Source organism: Oncorhynchus mykiss, chromosome 22 (genome assembly GCF_013265735.2).
Source record: "Oncorhynchus mykiss isolate Arlee chromosome 22, USDA_OmykA_1.1, whole genome shotgun sequence".
NCBI classification, from domain to species: Eukaryota; Metazoa; Chordata; class Actinopteri; order Salmoniformes; family Salmonidae; genus Oncorhynchus; species Oncorhynchus mykiss.
Window position 1 is genome coordinate 18,326,554 of NC_048586.1, and position 19,323 is coordinate 18,345,876.

General features: G+C 42.2%; 1 protein-coding gene across 9 annotated transcripts in view; it reads left to right on the forward strand.

Annotated features, from left to right (window-relative positions):
* Positions 1–19,323, forward strand: part of kalrna (kalirin RhoGEF kinase a) — a 284,612-nt gene that overhangs the window by 225,035 nt on the left and 40,254 nt on the right. Inside the window, exon 1 of one of the 9 annotated variants that reach the window (XM_036958917.1) lies at positions 16,923–17,154. The exons of 7 other annotated variants lie outside the window; for them this stretch is intronic. In XM_036958917.1, coding sequence (XP_036814812.1) covers positions 17,076–17,154 — 79 coding nt within the window. In that variant the 5' untranslated portion in view covers positions 16,923–17,075. Of the gene's footprint in view, positions 1–16,922; positions 17,155–19,323 lie in introns of those variants that run through there. One more of the 9 variants, XM_036958916.1, reaches the window with a different exon arrangement.

Genomic DNA, 19,323 nt, shown 5'->3' on the forward strand with positions numbered 1-19,323 from the left:
CATTCCCAGTGGGTCAGAAGTTTACATACACTCAATTAGTATTTGGTAGCATTGCCTTTAAATTGTTTAACTTGGTTCAAACGTTTCAGGGTAGCCTTCCACAAGCTTCCCACAATAAGTTGGGTGAATTTTGGCCCATTCCTCCTGACAGAGCTCCGAAAAGTACGATCTTTGTCCCCATGTGCAGTTGCAAACCATAGTCTGGCTTTTTTATGGCGGTTTTGGAGCAGTGGCTTCTTCATTGTTAAGGGGCCTTTCAGGTTATGTCAATATAGGACTTGTTTTACTGTGGATATAGATATGTTTGTATCCTGCAGCATCTTCACAAGGTCACTTTTTGCACCAAAGTACGTTCATCTCTAGGAGACAGAAAGCGTCTCCTTCCTGAGCGGTATGATGGCTGGTCCCATGGTGCGTACTATTGTTTGTACAGATGGACGTGGTACTTTCAGGCGTTTGGAAATTATTCCCAAGGATGAACCAGACCTGTGGAGGTCCACAATTTTTTTCTGAGGTCTTGGCTGATTTCTTTTGATTTTCCCATGATGTCAAGCAAAGAGGCATTGAGTTTGAAGCTAGGCCTGACATCATGACATGACGTGACATCATTTTCTGGAATTTTCCAAGCTGTTTAAAGGCACAGTGAACTTAGTGTATGTTAGTGTATGTTAAATTTTGATCAACTGGAATTGTGATACAGGGAATTATAAGTGAAATAATCTGTCTGTAAACAATTTTTGGAAAAAAGACGTCGTGCACAAAGTAGATGTCCTGACCGACTTGCCAAAGCTATAGTTTGTTAACAAGACATTTGTGGAGTGGTTGAAAAACGAGTTTTAATGACTCCAACCTATGTGTATGTAAACTTCCAACTTCAATTGTATATTTTTTCAACAACAGGTTATGGTCAATAGAATCAAAGGCTCCACTGAAATCTTACTGTACAGCTCCCACAATCTTCTTATTATCAATTTCTTTCAACCGATCATCAGTCATTTGTGTCAGTACATGTTGAGTTATCTTCTCTATGAGCATGCTGAAAGTTTGTTAATTTGTTTACAGAGAAATAGCATTGTATTTGGTCAAACACCATTTTTTTCCCCCAACAGTTTGCTAAGAGCTGGCAGCAAGCTTATAGGTCTGCTGTTAGAATCAGTAAAGGCTGCTTCACCACTCTTGGGTAGTGGAATGATTTTGGCTTCCCTCCAGGCCTGAGGACAAAGACTTTTCTCTAGGCTCAGATTAAAGACATGACAGATAGGAGTTGCTATAGAGCCGGTTACCATGCTCAGTAGCTTTCCATCTGTTGTCAATGCCAGGAGGTTTGTCATTATTGATTGATGGATAACAATATTTATTCCACACTAACTTTACAAAATTCTAACTTGCAAATGCTTTTATTTCATTATTTGTTTTTTTATGCATGAATGCGATGGCTCACTGTTTGTTGTTGGCATTTTTTCTGCCTAAGTTTGCCAATGAAGTAATCATTAAAATATTTGGCAACATCAAATGGTTTTGTGACGAATAAGCCATCTGATTCGATGAAAGATGGGAGTTGAATTTGTTTTCCTGCCCGTCATGTTCCATCATTCTTTATATCATTGATCTTAGCTTCATAATACAATTTCTTGTTCATTTTGTTGAGTTTAGTCACATCATTTCTCAATTTGTAGTAAGTCAGCCAGTCATATTAGCCACTCCTTTTGCCCAATCTCTTTCAACCATACAGTTTTTAAAATCCTCATCAATCCATGGAGCCTTAACAGTTCTAATAGTCCGTTTCTTAACAGGTGCATGTTTATCAACCATCATAAATTCCTCAGGTACTACATCTGGATGCTCCTCATTAATCACATCAGACCAACAAATATTTTTAACATCATCCACATAAGAGTCACAGCAAAATCTTTTGTATGATCTCTTATACACTATTTTGGGCCCAGCTTTTGGAACTTTGGCTTTCCTGGATGTAGCCACTATATTGTGATCACTGCATCCAAAGTTCTACAGTATTAGTATAAATGTGGATGATCTTGTTCCTGTTGTGTTTGTAAACACCCTGGTAGGTTAATAACCTGAACCAGATTACAGGCACTGGTTACAGTGAGAAGCTTCCTCTTGAGCAGACAGCTTGATGAAATCCAGTCAATATTCAGGTCCCCAAGAAAGTAGATCTCTCTGTTTACATCACATACACTATCAAGTATTTCACACACATTATTTAGATATTGTTAGCACTTGGTGGCCTAAAGCAACACCCCAAACAAAAAGGCTTTAGATGTGCCAAGTGAACCTGCAACCACAACACTTGAATAAAAATTCACATAAGATCTTCTATAGGCATTATAGGGATATGGCTCTGAATATATACAGCAACACCTCCCCATAAGCATTTGTACAACTGACTTTCCCTTTCTGTCTCTTCTATAGATGTTATATCCTTGTATTGCTACTACTGTATCATCAAAGTGAGTCTCAAAAATTCCTAATATATTCATTTTATCTGATGTTAGCAAGTTATTGATTTCATGAACCTTATTTCTAAGGCTGCATATATTAATATGGGCTATTTTCAGCCCTTTCCTGGGTAGCTTATCAGAGATAGACAGACATAATATGGAAAAGAGCACACAAAGCAAGAGGAAACAATATACATTCAGCAGTCCATTAATCAATTGCTGTGTGTGTGCGCTCTGCAGGGTTGAAGCTACAAACCCATAGGCTTGGTTCTCTCATCCCTTCCAGGCTTCTGGGAGGGAGGGAGGGAGGGTGGACAATGAGCCTGTCATAGCGGATGTAAGCAATATCCACTCCAAAGTGAAAACATGTTTTTAGAAAATGTTGCACATTTATTGAAAATGAAATACAGAAATATCTCATTTACATACTGTGCATTGGAAAGTTTTCAGACCCCTTGACTTTTTCCACATTTTGTTACGTTTACAGCCTTAATCTAAAATATATATATTTTTTTATCCCTCCTCAATCTACACATAATACCCAATAATGACAAAGGAAAAATCTGGTTTTTAGAAATGTTTGCAAAAAAAATAAAATTTACATAAGTATTCAGACCCTTTACTCAATACTTTGTTGAAGCACCTTTGGCAGGGATTGAGTCCTCTTCGAGTCAGCTTCGAGTCCTCTTGGGTATGACGCTACGTGCTTTGCACACCTGTATTTGAGGAGTTTCTCCCATTCTTCACTGCATATCCTCTCAGCCTTTGTCAGGTTGGATGGGGAGCTTCGCTGCACTGCTATTTTCAGATTTCTCCAGAGATGTTCGATCGGGTTCGAGTCCGGGCTCTGGCTGGGCCACTCAAGGACATTGAGACTTGTCCTAAAGTCACTCCTGCGTTGTCTTTGCTGTGTGCTTCGTGTCGTTGTCTGAAGTCCTGAGCGCCCTGGAACAGATTTTAATCAAGGATCACTCTGTACTTTGCGCTGTTCATCTTTCCCTCGATCCTCACTAGTCTCCCAGTCCCTGCTGGAGAAAATCATCTCCACGGCATGATGCTGCCACCACCATGCTTCACCATAGGGATGGTGCCAAGTTTCCTCCAGACGTGACGCTTGGCATTCAGGCCAAAGCATTCAATCTTGGTTTTATCAGACCAGAGAATCTTGTTTCTTCTGGTCTGAGATCCTTTAGGGGACTTTTGGCAAACTCCATGTGGGCTGTCATGCCTTTTACTGAGTGGTGGCTTCCATCTGGCTACTCTACCATAAAAGCCTGATTGGTGGAGTGCTGCAGAGATGGTTGTCCTTCTGGAAGGTTCTCCCATCTCCACAGAGGAACGCTGGAGCTCTGTCAGAGTGACCATCGGGTTCTTGGTTACCTCCCTTCTTGGTTACCGCCACTGTATTTTTGGGGACCTTCAATACTGCAGACATTTTGGTACCCTTCCACAGATCTGTGCCTCAACACAATCTTGTCTTGGAGCTCTACAGCGGTTCCTTTGACCTCATGGCTTTGTTTTTGCTCTGACATGCACTGTCAACTGTGGTACCTTATATAGACAGGTCTGTGCCTTTCCAAATCATGTCCAATCAACTGAATTTACCACAGGTGGTCTCCAATCAAGTTGTAGAAACATCTCAAGGATGATCAATGGGAACAGGATGCACCTGAGCTCAATTTGGAGTCTCATAGCAAAGGGTCTGAATACTTATGTAAATAAGGTATTTCTGTTTTTTTAAATATACATTTGCAAAAAAATCGAACCCTTTTTGCTGTGTCATTATGAGGTACCCTGTGTAGATTGATGATTCAGAATGCACTGTAAGTATTCAGACCCCTGAGTCAATATTTTGTCGAAGCACCTTTGGCTGCGATTACAGCTTTGAGTTTGCGCTGTTCTGTGAAGGGAGCGTTGTACGAGATCTTCAGTTCCTTGGTTCCTTGGTAGTTTCTCACATGGAATAGCCTTAATTTCTCAGAACAAGAATAGACTGACCAGTTTCACAAGAAAATGATTTGTTTCTGGTCATTTTGAGCCTGTAATCGAACCTATAAATGCTGACACTCCAGATACTCAACTAGTCTAAAGAAGGCCAGTTTTATTGCTTCTTTAATCAGGACAACATTTTTCAGCTGTGCTAACATAATTGCAAAAGGGTTTTCTAATGATCAATTAGCCTTTTAAAATGATATACTTGGATTAGCTAACACAACGTGCCATTGGAACACAGGAGTGATGGTTGCTGATAATGGACCTCTGTACGCCTATGTAGATATTCCATTAAAAATCTGCCGTTTCCAGCTACAATGGTCATTTACAACATTAACAATGTCTACACTGTCACGCCCTGGTCGAAGTATTTTGTGTTTATTTTCATTTATTTGGTCAGGCCAGGGTGTGGCATGGGTTTTTGTATGTGGTGTGTTGGGATTGTAGCTTAGTGGGGTGTTCTAGTGAAGTCTATGGCTGTCTGAAGTGGTTCTCAATCAGAGGCAGGTGTTTATCGTTGTCTCTGATTGGGAACCATATTTAGGCAGCCATATTCTTTGGGTGTTTTGTGGGTGATTGTCCTTAGTGTCCTGATGTCCTTGTTCTGTGTTAGTTTACACAAGTATGGGCTGTTTCGGTTTTCGTTAAGTTCATTGTTTTGGTAGTGTTTGTGTTTAGTGTGTTTTTTCATTAAACATGAATCGTAATCTACACGCTGCATTTTGGTCCGACTCTCCTTCACCACAAGAGAACCGTTACATACACTGTATTTCTGATCAATTTGATGTTATTTTAATGGACAAAAAATGTGCTTTTCTTTAAAAAACATAGTCATTTCTAAGTGACCCTAAACTTTTGAACGGTAGTGTATGTCTGGTTTGAACTTTTTCCCCACAATAAGGAAATTCCCATTCTTGTGGCCTCGTAGATACACTACGTTGTTTTTCCCGCACTCACACATTTTCTCTTTAATTTTCTCGGAAACATTCTCACATTTTACAATAGAACATGCTCCTTCTGCCCGTGATCTTGTCAGATAAATACCAGTTCCCCATGGGTTTGTGACATACTGAACATTCTTTGATGAAAACAAGTAATCTCTCATCACCCACCTCATGTAGGGTTGTGTGTTTTTGCACAGCTATCTATGGCCGTACAAAGTTCAAGGAAGTAAGTAAGAACAATGAAAAGCTGGTGGTGGTGGTGTTGTCGTCTCACCAGTGCTTGTCATTAATGATCATGTAACTCAGACATTCTCGTCATAGTTTCAGGGAAGAATGATCCTAACCCTAATAATGTATGAATATTTCATCCAGATTTTTTGTTGTTTGTTGTTAGTGACAGTTGGTGAGCGCTAGAGTTAGAATTAGTTAAGAGCTATTTAGAGGAAGTGTGAGTTAGTTAAATGACGGTCAAATAAATGAAGGCCACCGAAGCGAGGCGTCCTGTCTCTGTGTATGTGTGGTCGGTTGCTCGCCATGTTCCGTTCAATAAGACACACATTAACTCTCGTTTGTTTCAGGGATCAACTCATTTGCCTATCCACTGCATACTGCCGGCTAAGACTTTCCTCAGAGAAGAGCCTGGCCTTGTTTTTCCATGACAGTATGCAAAACTAAGAGCTGTCGTACAGACACAGCTGTACAATATGGAAATTTGCACAGCAAGAAGAAAATACTCCAGTGTGAAAAGGGTCATGTAGAGATGCGGGTCGTAAGGGCAGATATTTCCGGAGGTGGGGTTCAGGTATTTGATGTGTTGATATTTATTTACAGTGTTCAGGAGTGATAGCCCGGCAAAAGATATCCACAAGATAAACGGGTCGACGACAGACTTACTTCTCAAACAAAATCAACTGCAATAAGCCTGAAACAGGCTTAGCCTGTAGCTTCCATAGCTATTACAGGTTGGGGGTGTGCTTGGCTCAAGCAGCCTCCCCACTTGATTTCTAAAGCAGAACTGAATTTCTCTCCAAAAAAGAGCCAATATACAGTTTAAGAAAGTACACTTCCTGGAACCAATCAACATCGAACAAGTCAACATCAAACAAATCTCACTAATACAAATGTAGGTCGATTTCTCATAATTACCACATGACATATATTCGGTCTTAAACCGAATTGACCACTTCCATGTGCACTTTAAATGAAGCACACGTTGAACAACATGAATCATGAATGGTTACATGAATGGAACTGGCAAATGGCAGAAACCCAGTAACGTACTGTATGGCGGTGCACGAATGCGTGCGCACCCCTGACGCACAACCCAAATGACAGCGACAGACACATGGAGCTCTGACAACACGGGAAGTATGAACAAAGGAAAGCATTAACAGAATAAAATAAACCGTTTCTAGCTTGTGGCTGTTACGATTATTCTGTGTACATGAAACAACCTTCCACTGTTGAGTAGGCTAGAGACAGGTAATGTACCACATTGTTTGGAACAGATTATACAAAACGTCCTCTACATACGTACAATGTTCCTACCGAACTGGGCATGAACTATAAACTGGAGCTTACTGCAAAGGTGCAAAATAATAATATAGTCATGTGCAGTATAATGCTTCTAGAAAGAAATGGCAAAATGCATAAGGGAAATAGAAAATATAAATTATATAATGGTATGAATAAATATAATGGTAGATTAGACAGTGATTAGACTGTGTGTGTGTGTTCGTCACACACACGTCACCTTATGAAAAGGCAATGCCGGCAAAATAAATTTGATTTATTTTTTATTTTATTTCACCTTTATTTAACCAGGTAGGCAAGTTGAGAACAAGTTCTCATTTACAATTGCGACCTGGCCAAGATAAAGCAAAGCAGTTCGACGCATACAACGACACAGAGTTACACATGGAGTAAAACAAACATACAGTCAATAATACAGTATAAACAAGTCTAAATACGATGTGAGCAAATGAGGTGAGATAAGGGAGGTAAAGGCAAAAAGGCCATGGTGGCAAAGTAAATACAATATAGCAAGTAAAACACTGGAATGGTAGATTTGCAATGGAAGAAAGTGCAAAGTAGAAATAAAAATAATGGGGTGCAAAGGAGCAAAATAAATACATTAAATACAGTAGGGAAAGAGGTAGTTGTTTGGGCTAAATTATAGGTGGGCTATGTACAGGTGCAGTAATCTGTGAGCTGCTCTGGCAGTTGGTGCTTAAAGCTAGTGAGGGAGATAAGTGTTTCCAGTTTCAGAGATTTTTGTAGTTCGTTCCTGTCATTGGCAGCAGAGAACTGGAAGGAGAGGCGGCCAAAGAAAGAATTGGTTTTGGGGGTGACTAGAGAGATATACCTGCTGGAGCGTGTGCTACAGGTGGGAGATGCTATGGTGACCAGCGAGCTGAGATAAGGGGGGACTTTACCTAGCAGGGTCTTGTAGATGACATGGAGCCAGTGGGTTTGGCGACGAGTATGAAGCGAGGGCCAGCCAACGAGAGCGTACAGGTCGCAATGGTGGGTAGTATATGGGGCTTTGGTGACAAAACGGATTGCACTGTGATAGACTGCATCCAATTTGTTGAGTAGGGTATTGGAGGCTATTTTGTAAATGACATCGCCAAAGTCGAGGATTGGTAGGATGGTCAGTTTTACAAGGGTATGTTTGGCAGCATGAGTGAAGGATGCTTTGTTGCGAAATAGGAAGCCAATTCTAGATTTAACTTTGGATTGGAGATGTTTGATATGGGTCTGGAAGGAGAGTTTACAGTCTAACCAGACACCTAAGTATTTGTAGTTGTTCTAAGTCAGAGCCGTCCAGAGTAGTGATGTTGGACAGGCGGGTAGGTGCAGGTAGCGATCGGTTGAAGAACATGCATTTAGTTTTACTTGTATTTAAGAGCAATTGGAGGCCACGGAAGGAGAGTTGTATGGCATTGAAGCTTGCCTGGAGGGTTGTTAACACAGTGTCCAAAGAAGGGCCGGAAGTATACAGAATGGTGTCGTCTGCGTAGAGGTGGATCAGAGACTCACCAGCAGCAAGAGCGACCTCATTGATGTATACAGAGAAGAGAGTCGGTCCAAGAATTGAACCCTGTGGCCGTAGGGGCACAGTCATGGTCCACATTTCAGAAACTGGTGGGGGGTTTGAAGCGCTGTCACCATTATTACATTTTTTTTAGCAACTTGTCTCAGCAGCATACATATTAGATGCAAAGAGGGTAGAAATGGCTTATTTGGTCGATATTACTTGCCAAGCAGACAGACCCAGCGCCACTATAAAATGACTGAGAGGACAGTTGAAATCAGTGAGGGGGCCAAAAAATGTGGGGTTCTTGCATTGGAATTAAATTGAATTCTGCTTATATCACGCTATACCACAATTATCGTAAAGTTCAAACCCTGAGATTGCGATACTATCGGGTGCTTTTGAAGTGACAGGTTGGCGTGACATCTCTGTAGCCCATCTCCACTGTATCAGCACAATGGACAGAGGCAATGGACAGAGGCAATGGACAGAGGCAATGGACAGAGGCAATGGACAGAGGCAATGGACAGAGGCAATGGACAGAGGCAATGGACAGAGGCAATGGACAGAGGCAATGGACAGAGGCAATGGACAGAGGCAATGGACAGAGGCAATGGACAGAGGCAATGGACAGAGGCTATGGACAGAGGCTATGGACAGAGGCTATGGACAGAGGCTATGGACAGAGGCTATGGACAGAGGCTATGGACAGAGGCTATGGACACACTAAAAGCAAGGCCTATTTGGCATTGAAAATGTAGGCTGGCAAAATAAGTAATTTTGCCATTCCATTAACCCTAGGTTTTTGCTGAAAGTGACGCCTCTGGCTATAACACCAAGATGTTGATCAAAACCTACCAGCTTGATTGTTTCTTACCTTTTTCAGAATAGTTGCAGCTTCCTTGATGCTCTGTTGAACTTCCTGAGTAATCGATCATTCCATTCTCACCAAAACCTTCTTGTAAGATCGCCCTGAAATGCCAGTTGGATTAGTTGTGCTTTCCTTGGGTGTAGCATGATTCATCTGTGCTGACTGAACACGTTTGTCAAAGTGGAAAATGAGTTCTTGCCAGGTGCCTATCATTAACAAGTGTCGACATCTCAGTTCCCATAGCACTTCAAACTTGTGTATCTTTCCACATTGCAGTGCATTTCAAATGCTACTTGCTTGATAAGTGCCTAGCGAATCCATTGGTCCAATCAATAGCAATGCTTCCAGTTAAAATACCCACCTTGGGTGAAGGCCTTGTCTGCATTAGGATTCTAGGCTGGCTCCTCCGTTCTAAGTTCGTCAGGAACAGTTGGAGGTGGAGGGGGCTGTTGAGCCATTTATCTTGGCGGCGCTTGTGAAAGGGGGGGTATGTTCTGCACGCGTAGCTTGCTGGAGCTAGGCAGCGTCATCGCTGCTTGGCTTGGCGGCAGCCTCAGTGCTTTGATTTTAATATCCATCGTGGCAGTGGCAGATTAGCTGGTTAGAGCGATACAGGCTAATAACACTAATGCCTTTTGCGGCTAGCTGAGAAGCTAAACTCTAGCGGTGGGGGCGTGAGGCAGAGTTGAGTGAAGCAGCTTCAACTGTAAATTGAAGCAGCTTCATGCTTATACATCAAAATCAATTATTACAAGCTGAGGCGTTTCACATTATTCATGTAGCCTACCACAGATGAGCAGTGTTCTTTTCAGCTTTTTAATGAAAACCCAAGGGAGTCGTAGCCTACCTAACCGCCCAGTGGCTTTCAATAGCCCCCCTACACACAAACACGCTCTGTCCGTGGTGCTGATACAGCGCGATACAGATTTCGTGACAACCTGTCACTCAATCATTGCAACATTTGGGCTATTTTTATATAGGGACATAAAACTAAAACTGAGGTGGCACAAGTTTTAATTGAGGGGGCTATGTCCCCTTTTGCCCCCTCATGGATCCGGGCCTGCAGGCAGAGCTGTTTTATCAAAACAAAAATATCCTGGTGCATTCAGACACAGCCAGTGGTGTAAAGTACTTAAGAAAAAATACTTTAAAGTACTATACTGAACAAAAATATAAATTCAACGTGTAAAGTGTTGGTCCCATGTTTCATGAGCTGAAATATAAGATCCTAGAAATGTTCCATACGCATAAAAAGCTTATTTCTCTCCAATTTTGTGCACAAATTGGTTTACATTCCTGTTAGTGATCATTTCTCCTTTGCCAAAATTATCCATCCACCTGACAGGTGTGGCATATCAAGAAGCTGATTAAACAGCATGATCATTACACAGGTGCACCTTATAAAAGGCCACTCTAAAATGTGCAGTTTTGTCACACAACACAATGCCACAGATGTCTCAAGTTTTGAGGGAGCATTCAATTGGCATGCTGACATCACGAATGTCCACCAGAGCTGTTGCCAGAGAATTGAATGAACATTTCTCTACCATAAGCGGCCTCCATCATTTTAGAGAATTTGGCAGTATGTTCAACCGACCTCACAACCTCAGACCACGTGTGAGGCAAATGGTGGTCACACCAGATACTGGCCTCTTTCTGATCCATGCCCCAACCTTTTTTTTTTTAAAGGTATCTGTGACCAACAAATGCATAACCATAACCGTCTGGTTTGCTTAATAAGCCATTTGAAATGATTTAAACTTTTACTATATTATATTTTAAACCAGATACTTTTAGACTTTTACTGAAGTAGTATTTATTTTATTAGTATTTTTTAAATGTTTATATAATTTTTATGTACCCCCAGAATATCTAGTGGCACAGCTAGCACTGCAGTGCAGTGCCTTAGACCACTGCGCCACTCGGGAGGCCCTCAAGTAGTATTTTACTTGCCGACTTCCAGTTTTACTTGAGTCATTTTCTATTAAAGTATCTTTACTTTTACTCAAGTATGACAATTGGGTACTTTTCCCACCACTGGACACAGTTGTAACTGCAAAGCCAGCCATGGTGCGCTCGCATATGGGGCTCAGGCAGGACTGTTACTTTTGCAACTAAATGAAAATTTTAACACTATGATTAAATTTGAAGTTGGGAAAATAGATAGCAAAAATGCAGAAGGGTGTTAAATGCCTGTAAACAGTTTGGGGAGCATTTTTTCCCCCCACAGATTTAATCATTTAATATTAGGCCTACTGATTATTTCTCACTATCTACTTGCGAGTCTGCGAGATACTCATTGACAGACCGCGAGCTACCAGGCATGCAGTTTTCTTCCAATGTTCAACCTTTGGTAGTAGGCTGATGGAAGGCTACTTAGAGTCAGAGTCGGCGGTACAGCGAAGCCTAATCAGACATGCCCGTGCTCATCATGGTTCTTAAAGCCAAAGTGAAAAGATGCAAGGAATTTGTGTGTGGTGAACGCTGCTTAAATTGAGATTAAATTGCAATTATGTGTCACCTGTCTACACACCACATCCCATAATGTCAAAATGGAATTATGGTTTTTGAATTTTTTTACAAATTAATTTTTAAATAAAAGCTAAAACGTCTTGAGTAAATAAGTATTCAACCCCTTTGTTATGCAAGCCTAAATAAGTTCAAGAGTAAAAATGTGCTTTGCAAGTCACATAGTAAGTTGCATGGACTAGCTCTGTGTGCAACATTTTGAATGACTACCTTATCTCTGTACCCCACACCTACAATTATCTGTAAGATCCCTCAGTCAAAGACCAGGGAGATTTTCCAGTGCCTCCAAGAGAAGGACAGCTATTGGTAGATGGGTTTAAAAAAAAGCTGACATTGAATATCCCCTTGAGCATGGTAAAGTTATTAATTACACTTTGGATGGTGTATCAATACACCCAGTCACTACAAAGATACTTCCTAACTCAGTTGCTGGAAAGGAAGGACACTGCCAATGGTGACTTTAAAACAGTTACAGAGTTTAATGGCTGTGATAGGAGAACTGGATAAACAATATTGTAGTAGTTATTCCCCAATACTAACCTAAATGATAGTAAAAATAAGGAATAAAAAATATTACGAAACATGCATCCTGTTTGCAAATCAACACATCAATGTGTACCACTCTTAATATTTTATCAGCAAGGGAGTTTTTTAGGATCCAAATCAATTGAATACAGCTCAGCACACTGGTTCAGTCTGCTTTCCAACAGACATTTGGAGACAATTCACGTTTTAGCAGGACAATAACCTAAAACACAAGCCTTGGTCATTGAGGTGACCAAGAACCCAATGGTCACTGTGACAGAGCTCCGGAGTTCCTCTGTGGATATGGGAGAACCTTCCAGAAGGACAACCATCTCAGCAGCACTCCACCAATCAGGCCTTTATGGTAGTGGCCATCTGGAAGCCACTCGTCAGTAAAAGGCACTTGCCAGCTCGCTTGGAGTTTGCCAAAAGGCACCTAAAGGACTTTCAGACATTGAGAAACAAGATTGAAAGAAACAAGGCCTGGTTACAGTTTTGACTTAAATCGGCTTCATAATTTATGGCAAGACCTGAAAATGTCTGTCTAACAATGATCAACAACAACTTTGACAGCTGTGCAAAGCTTTTAGAGACTTACCCAGAAAGACTCACAGCTGTAATCACTGCTAAAGGTCCTTCTAAAAACTATTGACTGCGTGTGAATACTTATGTAAATTAGATATTTCTGTATTTCATTTTCAATACATTTGTGAAAATCTCAGTTTGCGCCATTTCTCAGGTGCATATGAGTAGGTCTGAACACAGTTCACCACCGCCAACTTTTCAGTTCATAGGTACCTTTTAAAAAAAGGAAATTGTCTCTCACATAGAAGTAGAAGTCAGCAATGGTCAATGGTCAGTTGTATTTGTGTAGAACTGTCAGCAGCAGACTGAGTCTTGACTTGGGTCAGCTTTCCACCACTCCCTGTGCAGTCCAAGGGCACAAGAGCAATGGTCGGGGAAACATTGACATATCCAGCCCCTTTTGCTGTAGCGTCGCCTTCAGGCCAAGCGCAGATGCACTCACAGGCCTCTCAGATTCCCCTGTACAGACAGGGACAGGAAAGGACCCGGTCAGCTCAGTCACAAGTTCCCCCTCAACATCGCCTCCAACACGATCAGGAGAGAAGTGGGCAGGAGGCAGATTGACATCCCGGACGATGTCCTCACCAGGGCTTGACTGGCGCTGCAGCTCCGACTCACACCCACGCCACGGATTGATGGCTGACGGTCCTTTGTGCTTCGACGTAGCAGTAAAACTCGTTGAGCTGGTTAGGTAGAAGGGGATCACCCAATGTATAGGTGTTCTTTTGTTTGTAATTGGTGATCTTCTGAAGACTCCTCCAGACAGACGAGCAGTCGTTAGTGGAGAGTTGTTGTTCTAGCCTCTCCTTGTATGGTCCTTTGGCGGCTTTAATCCCCTTATTCAGATTATTTCACTACTCTGTAATGGTCCATGTTGCCACTCCTATGTGCCTCTTCCTTGGCAGAGCGTAGGCCTCTCAGCTCTGCATTGAGCCAGGGTTTTTCGTTGTTGAATGTGACAAAAGTACTGGTTGGAATGCAGTTTTCCCCACAGACACCAACGTACGATGTTACCCTGCCTGTGTAGTCAGGTAAACTCAGCAAAAAAAGAAAAGTCCCTTTCCCAGGACCCTGTCTTTCAAAGATAATTCGTAAAAATCCAAATAATGTCACAGATCTTCATTGTAAAGGGTTTAAACACTGTTTCCCATGCTTGTTCAATGAACCATAAACAATTAATGAACATGCACCTGTGGAACGTTCGTTAAGACACTAACAGCTTACAGACGGTAGGCAATTAAGGTCACAGTTATGAAAACTTAGGACACTAAAGTCGCCTTTCTACTGACTCTGAAAAACGCCAAAAGAAAGATGCCCAGGGTCCCTGCTGATCTGTGTGAATGTGCCTTAGGCATGCTGCAAGGAGGCATGAGAACTGCAGATGTGGCCAGGGCAATAGATTGCAATGTCCGTACTTTGAGACGCCTAAGACAACACTACAGGGAGACAGGAACGACAGCTTATCGTCCTTGCAGTGGCAGACCATGTATAACAACACCTGCACAGGATTGGTACGTGGAACAGGATGGCAACAACAACTGCCCGAGTTACACCAGGAACGCACAATCCCTCCATCAGTGCTCAGACTGTCCGCAATAGGCTGAGAGAGGCTGGACTGAGGGCTTGAAGGCCTGTTGTAAGGCAGGTCCTCACCAGGCAACAACGTCGCCTATGGACAAAAACCCTCCGTCGCTGGTCCAGACAGAAAGTGCTCTTCACTGACGAGTCTCGGTTTTGTCTCACCAGGAGTGATGGTCGGATTCGCGTTTATCGTCAAAGGAATGAGCATTACACCGATGCCTGTACTCTGGAGCGGGATCGGTTTGGAGGTGGAGGGTCACAGTGTGTCACATCATCGGACTGAGCTTGTTGTCATTGTAGGCAATCTCAACACTGTGCATTACAGGGAAGACATCCTCCCTCATGTGGTACCCTTCCTACAGGCTCATCCTGACATGACCCTCCAGCATGACAATGCCACCAGGCATACTGCTCTTTCTGTACGTGATTTCCTGCAAGACAAGAATGTCAGTGTTCTGCCATGGCCAGCGAGCCCAGATCTCATTCTCATTGAGCATGTTTGGGACCTGTTGGATCGGAGGGTGAGGGCTAGGGCCATTCCCCCCAGAAATGTCCTGGAAATTGCAGGTGCCTTGGTGGAATAGTGGGGTAACATCTCACAGCAAGAACTGGCAAATCTGGAGCAGTCCATGATGAGGCGATGCACTGCAGTACTTAATGTAGCTGGTGGCCACACCAGATACTGACTGTTACTTTTGATTTTGACCCCCCCTTTGTTCAGGGACACATTATTCCCTTTCTGTTAGTCACATGTCTGTGGAACTTGTTCGGGTTATGTCTCAGTTGTTGAATCTTATGTTCATACAAATATTTATACATGTTTAAGTTTGCTGAAAATAAATGCAGTTGACAGTGAGAGGACGTTTTGTTTTTTGCTGAGTTTATGTTGATATTGTCTTCCTTGAAAATGTCCCATTTGGTGGTCTATTTCTTCACTGCTCTAGTACCAGTTCTACCTGTTCATCTTGAAACACCCTTGGCCTGCCTGTGCTCTATCTGGCTGTGTGGGGCTCAGTCTGTGTCTTCCCTGAAGCACTGCTCTGTCTTTCTGTGTCCCCAACAGCCACATAGCCCAGATATGCTCAATAACAATCACACAGCTCCTTACCTGCAGTGTCCTAGTTCTCAGTACAGCACCAAGGGCACTTTGTCTGTATGCAACACAACCTGTCCTTATTTATCCTCTATAGGATTTGATACACACAAGGTGCTTCTCACATAAGCTTTTTCAGAGGCTTTACTTGGAGACTTAGAGAGGGCATAGTGGGAAAGGACTTATTTTCAGGGCGTAACATGGCAATTAACATAATGAAACCTGGCTGTCTTTCCTCAGTAGCATAAGAAGTAATAATTTTGGTGCTCATATCTGCTTGTCAAGAATGTGCCCGCACATGACATTTGACAGCCATTCCCACCCATGAAGCCTATTTTAATTACTGGTAGACTGGGTGCAGTTAAAGGCACAGTGCAGTCAAAAACTTGATTTTACTGTGTTTTATATACACTACCAGTCCAACGTTTTAGAAAACCTGCTCATTCAAGGGTTTTTCTTTATTTGTACAAATTTCTACATTTTAGAATAATAGTTGAGACATTAGTGTGCAAAGCTGTCATCAAGGCAAAGGGGGGGCTATTTATAAAATATATTTTGATTTGTTTAACACTTTTTTTGGTTACTACATGATTCCATGTGTGTTATTTCATAGTTTTGATGTCTTCACTATTATTCTACAATGTAGAAAATAGTAAAAATAAAGAAAAAGCCTTGAATGAGTAGGTGTTCTCAATCTTTTGACCGGTAGTGTATTTCCACTCTAGTGTGAGGTTGAAATAATACTGTGAAATTGTTTCAATTATGTTAATGCTCTTTTAGTGCAAGGGCTGTTTGAAAAGACCGCCTGAAATGTCAGTCTGTTTTGGTGGGATGGAATTTTGGCCTGCCTGGTGGCATTCACCAATAAGAAAGGGCGTTCCAAACACTCTGAAAATAAGAGCTAATTTTCAGTTTTCCCCTGCCCACATAGATCCCTCCCAGACAGTCCGAGCAAAATACTTGTTTGAGAAATTGTCCTTTGCTAAAAAAATCTATTTTGGTTTCTTTTTGACCCTTTTTAAAACAATCACAGTCAGGTATTTCATTTCGACCCAGAAATGAATTGATATTAAGATAAAACGGCTGCATTGGACCTATATACAATATACTATAAACAATCTGGGTGTTGTCTTTATGTTTGCTAGGACCATACCGATAGGGCTAGTGGTGCCTTTGTCAAAGTGACTTATTACGTTCACCTTTTCACTCTAACCCAAGCTGCTCTCTGTGAATCAGAGGTAGTGAGTGAGTGCCTGGGAGTGTAGGGTGCGCCTGCCCTGTTCCCTCCTCCCTCCCGGTCCGTCCCTCCCCTCAGTGGAGGCAAGTGGAACAGGCTAAACTTGAAGTGGCTCGTGGCTGGTTGACTGGACTGCAGTACAGGTGCATGTTGCATCTATCTCCCCTCTCTCCCTATCATTTGTCTCCCGGAGCCATGCGCTTCCTTTAGCTGGCCAGGATGAAAAGTGGGAGGCATTGTTGCTCCTGTTGTGGTTGGATTCTTGCTAAGTGTTGCTGCTGCGGTTACAAAGTGACAGGTGCGTACCTTTACTGCTGGCTGAAGTACAACTCCAAAGGTAAGTTACATCCCTGGCTGATGTCCAGACAGAAGCGCAGCTTAACGATATGGAAGATATTTCCGTGAGAAGCTCAGCTGTGAGAAAACACAGAATCTGTTCTCTGATCGTAACCCTGACAGGAGCCCTATGCGTGTAAGTCCATGGTTTCGAACGGAGATCCTGAATATTGTTAAGCAATCATTTTATCTGGACATGAGCCAGGGAGGTTAATTACCATTTGAATTTGTATTTGCTACCAACATTTGTGAGAGAATGCTTGTGTCTGACTTTCCGTGCTGTAGCTGGTTGACACTATTAGACGTGTCTCCTGTTTTAATATTGCATGGCTTTACCTTGCCAGTGTTTACTTGTTTGTGGATGTTTCAGGGATCTGTTGTGTAGAATCTTAGTGGGACAATGCAGCACTCTATCACTCGCGTGCGTTCAAACCGGAATCTTTCCTCCCCGGCTATTCCCTTTCTTTTCCTTTGCTGTCGTTTTTTCACTAAGGCTTGGTGTCTTCTTGCTGTGTAGAGTGCACAGAGGCAAAGTTTGTCTCTTAACGCTTTTTAGTGTGACCGGAGCGACTCACTCAAACATTTGTGAGAGAAAGCTTGTGTCTGACTTCACATCCTTCATAGTAGCTGGCTGACAGCCTGAAAACAAAAATCTCTCCCGTTTTTTAATATTGCATTTGCATTTCTCTAGTGTTTACTTGTCTGCTGATGTTTTAAGGCTTGGTGCTGTGGAGTGGACAGAGGCAAAGTGCCTCTCTGCTGAGCACTAATGTGACCTTAAGTACTGCCTCATTATATATTAACTCCGGCAGCATCTCTGGGCTGTGTACAATAAGAGAGATAGCTGCTGCAATGGTGAACACTCAATGAGAGCTGCACTGGCGTGTATCATTATGCTGTCTCCATGCAAGAGGATGCAGAGATTCAGAGGGATGGGGATAAAGCCGTGTCAACAATACGTTAGGTTCTGGATCAGCAGAGTAGGCTCCCATTCATAAACATTGAACGCGTCACTAAGAATTGCATAACATGTTCGTTAATAAGTCTTACAAATGTCATGGATTTTCATTTTCAACATTTCTGTTATGGTATGTCTCTCAAGAATGTGGGATAATATACGTGGAAGTCATGTTTTTCTACTCTCTAACCTAGATTATTTTTGAGGGTAGATAGTAACACCGCTGGTGTCTTTGAAGACCAAATTAGCCACAAATCTTCTTTCATGTGAAGCATTACAACAAGTTTCTTTGAAGATGACTCTTAGGGGGAACTTTAGGGAGGGCTGTCTGAATGTGGATGGGATGGCTTTCTCCTTTAATTGTTGCCCAGCGAGTTAACTAGCAGGAATGTTTTCCTCTTTGCATCGAATGTCTGGCTTATTACTGCTCTTGTTGTTGTTGTTGTTGTTGTTTTTACATCCTTTAGGGGTTCACCTTTTGCCCGTTCAGCAAATGGACACCGACATGCTGATAATGTAACCCACACTTAGGAGGTAGCTAGTAGAGAGATTTGAAAACTCTTCGGATATGTGTGGAATGTGAGCGTTACACAATATAAGAATGCCACAAAGTGCGTGACAATGATGGACTGATGAGGAAATAAAACCTGTCTGTGAATAGAAATACCGAAACTCTGGCGTAGTACCCGTAACACCCGGTCAGGAAAAGCAGGACCCTCAGTTTCACGCAGGCAAGGAATTCAACTTTCTGTTTCCAGGAAGTCAGATGAGTAGAGTAGACGAGTAAGACGCAAAAAAATACCTCACGGAGAAACAACTGATAACAAGTTTCTGCTGATTTATTCCATTGCTGACAGGGCATGTCAGTCGCAGGATACGTCCCAATTGGCACCCTATGTAGTGCCCTACTATTGAAGACAGCCCTATGGGCCCTGGTCAAAAGTAGGGCCCCACATAGGCAATAGAGTGCCTTCAGTTTAGCCTTTTAAAAGTCCATTTGGGTTTAAGTTTCCAGAAGAGAAGATACGGTTGTGGCAAGTAGAATAACACATGCAAGTTGCCGGAATGTTCTGTGAACAGTTGTACTTCGATAATTAGCCATTTATTTATTTTTATTTATCCGTTATTTTACCAGGTAAGTTAACTGAGAACACATTCTCATTTGCAGCAACG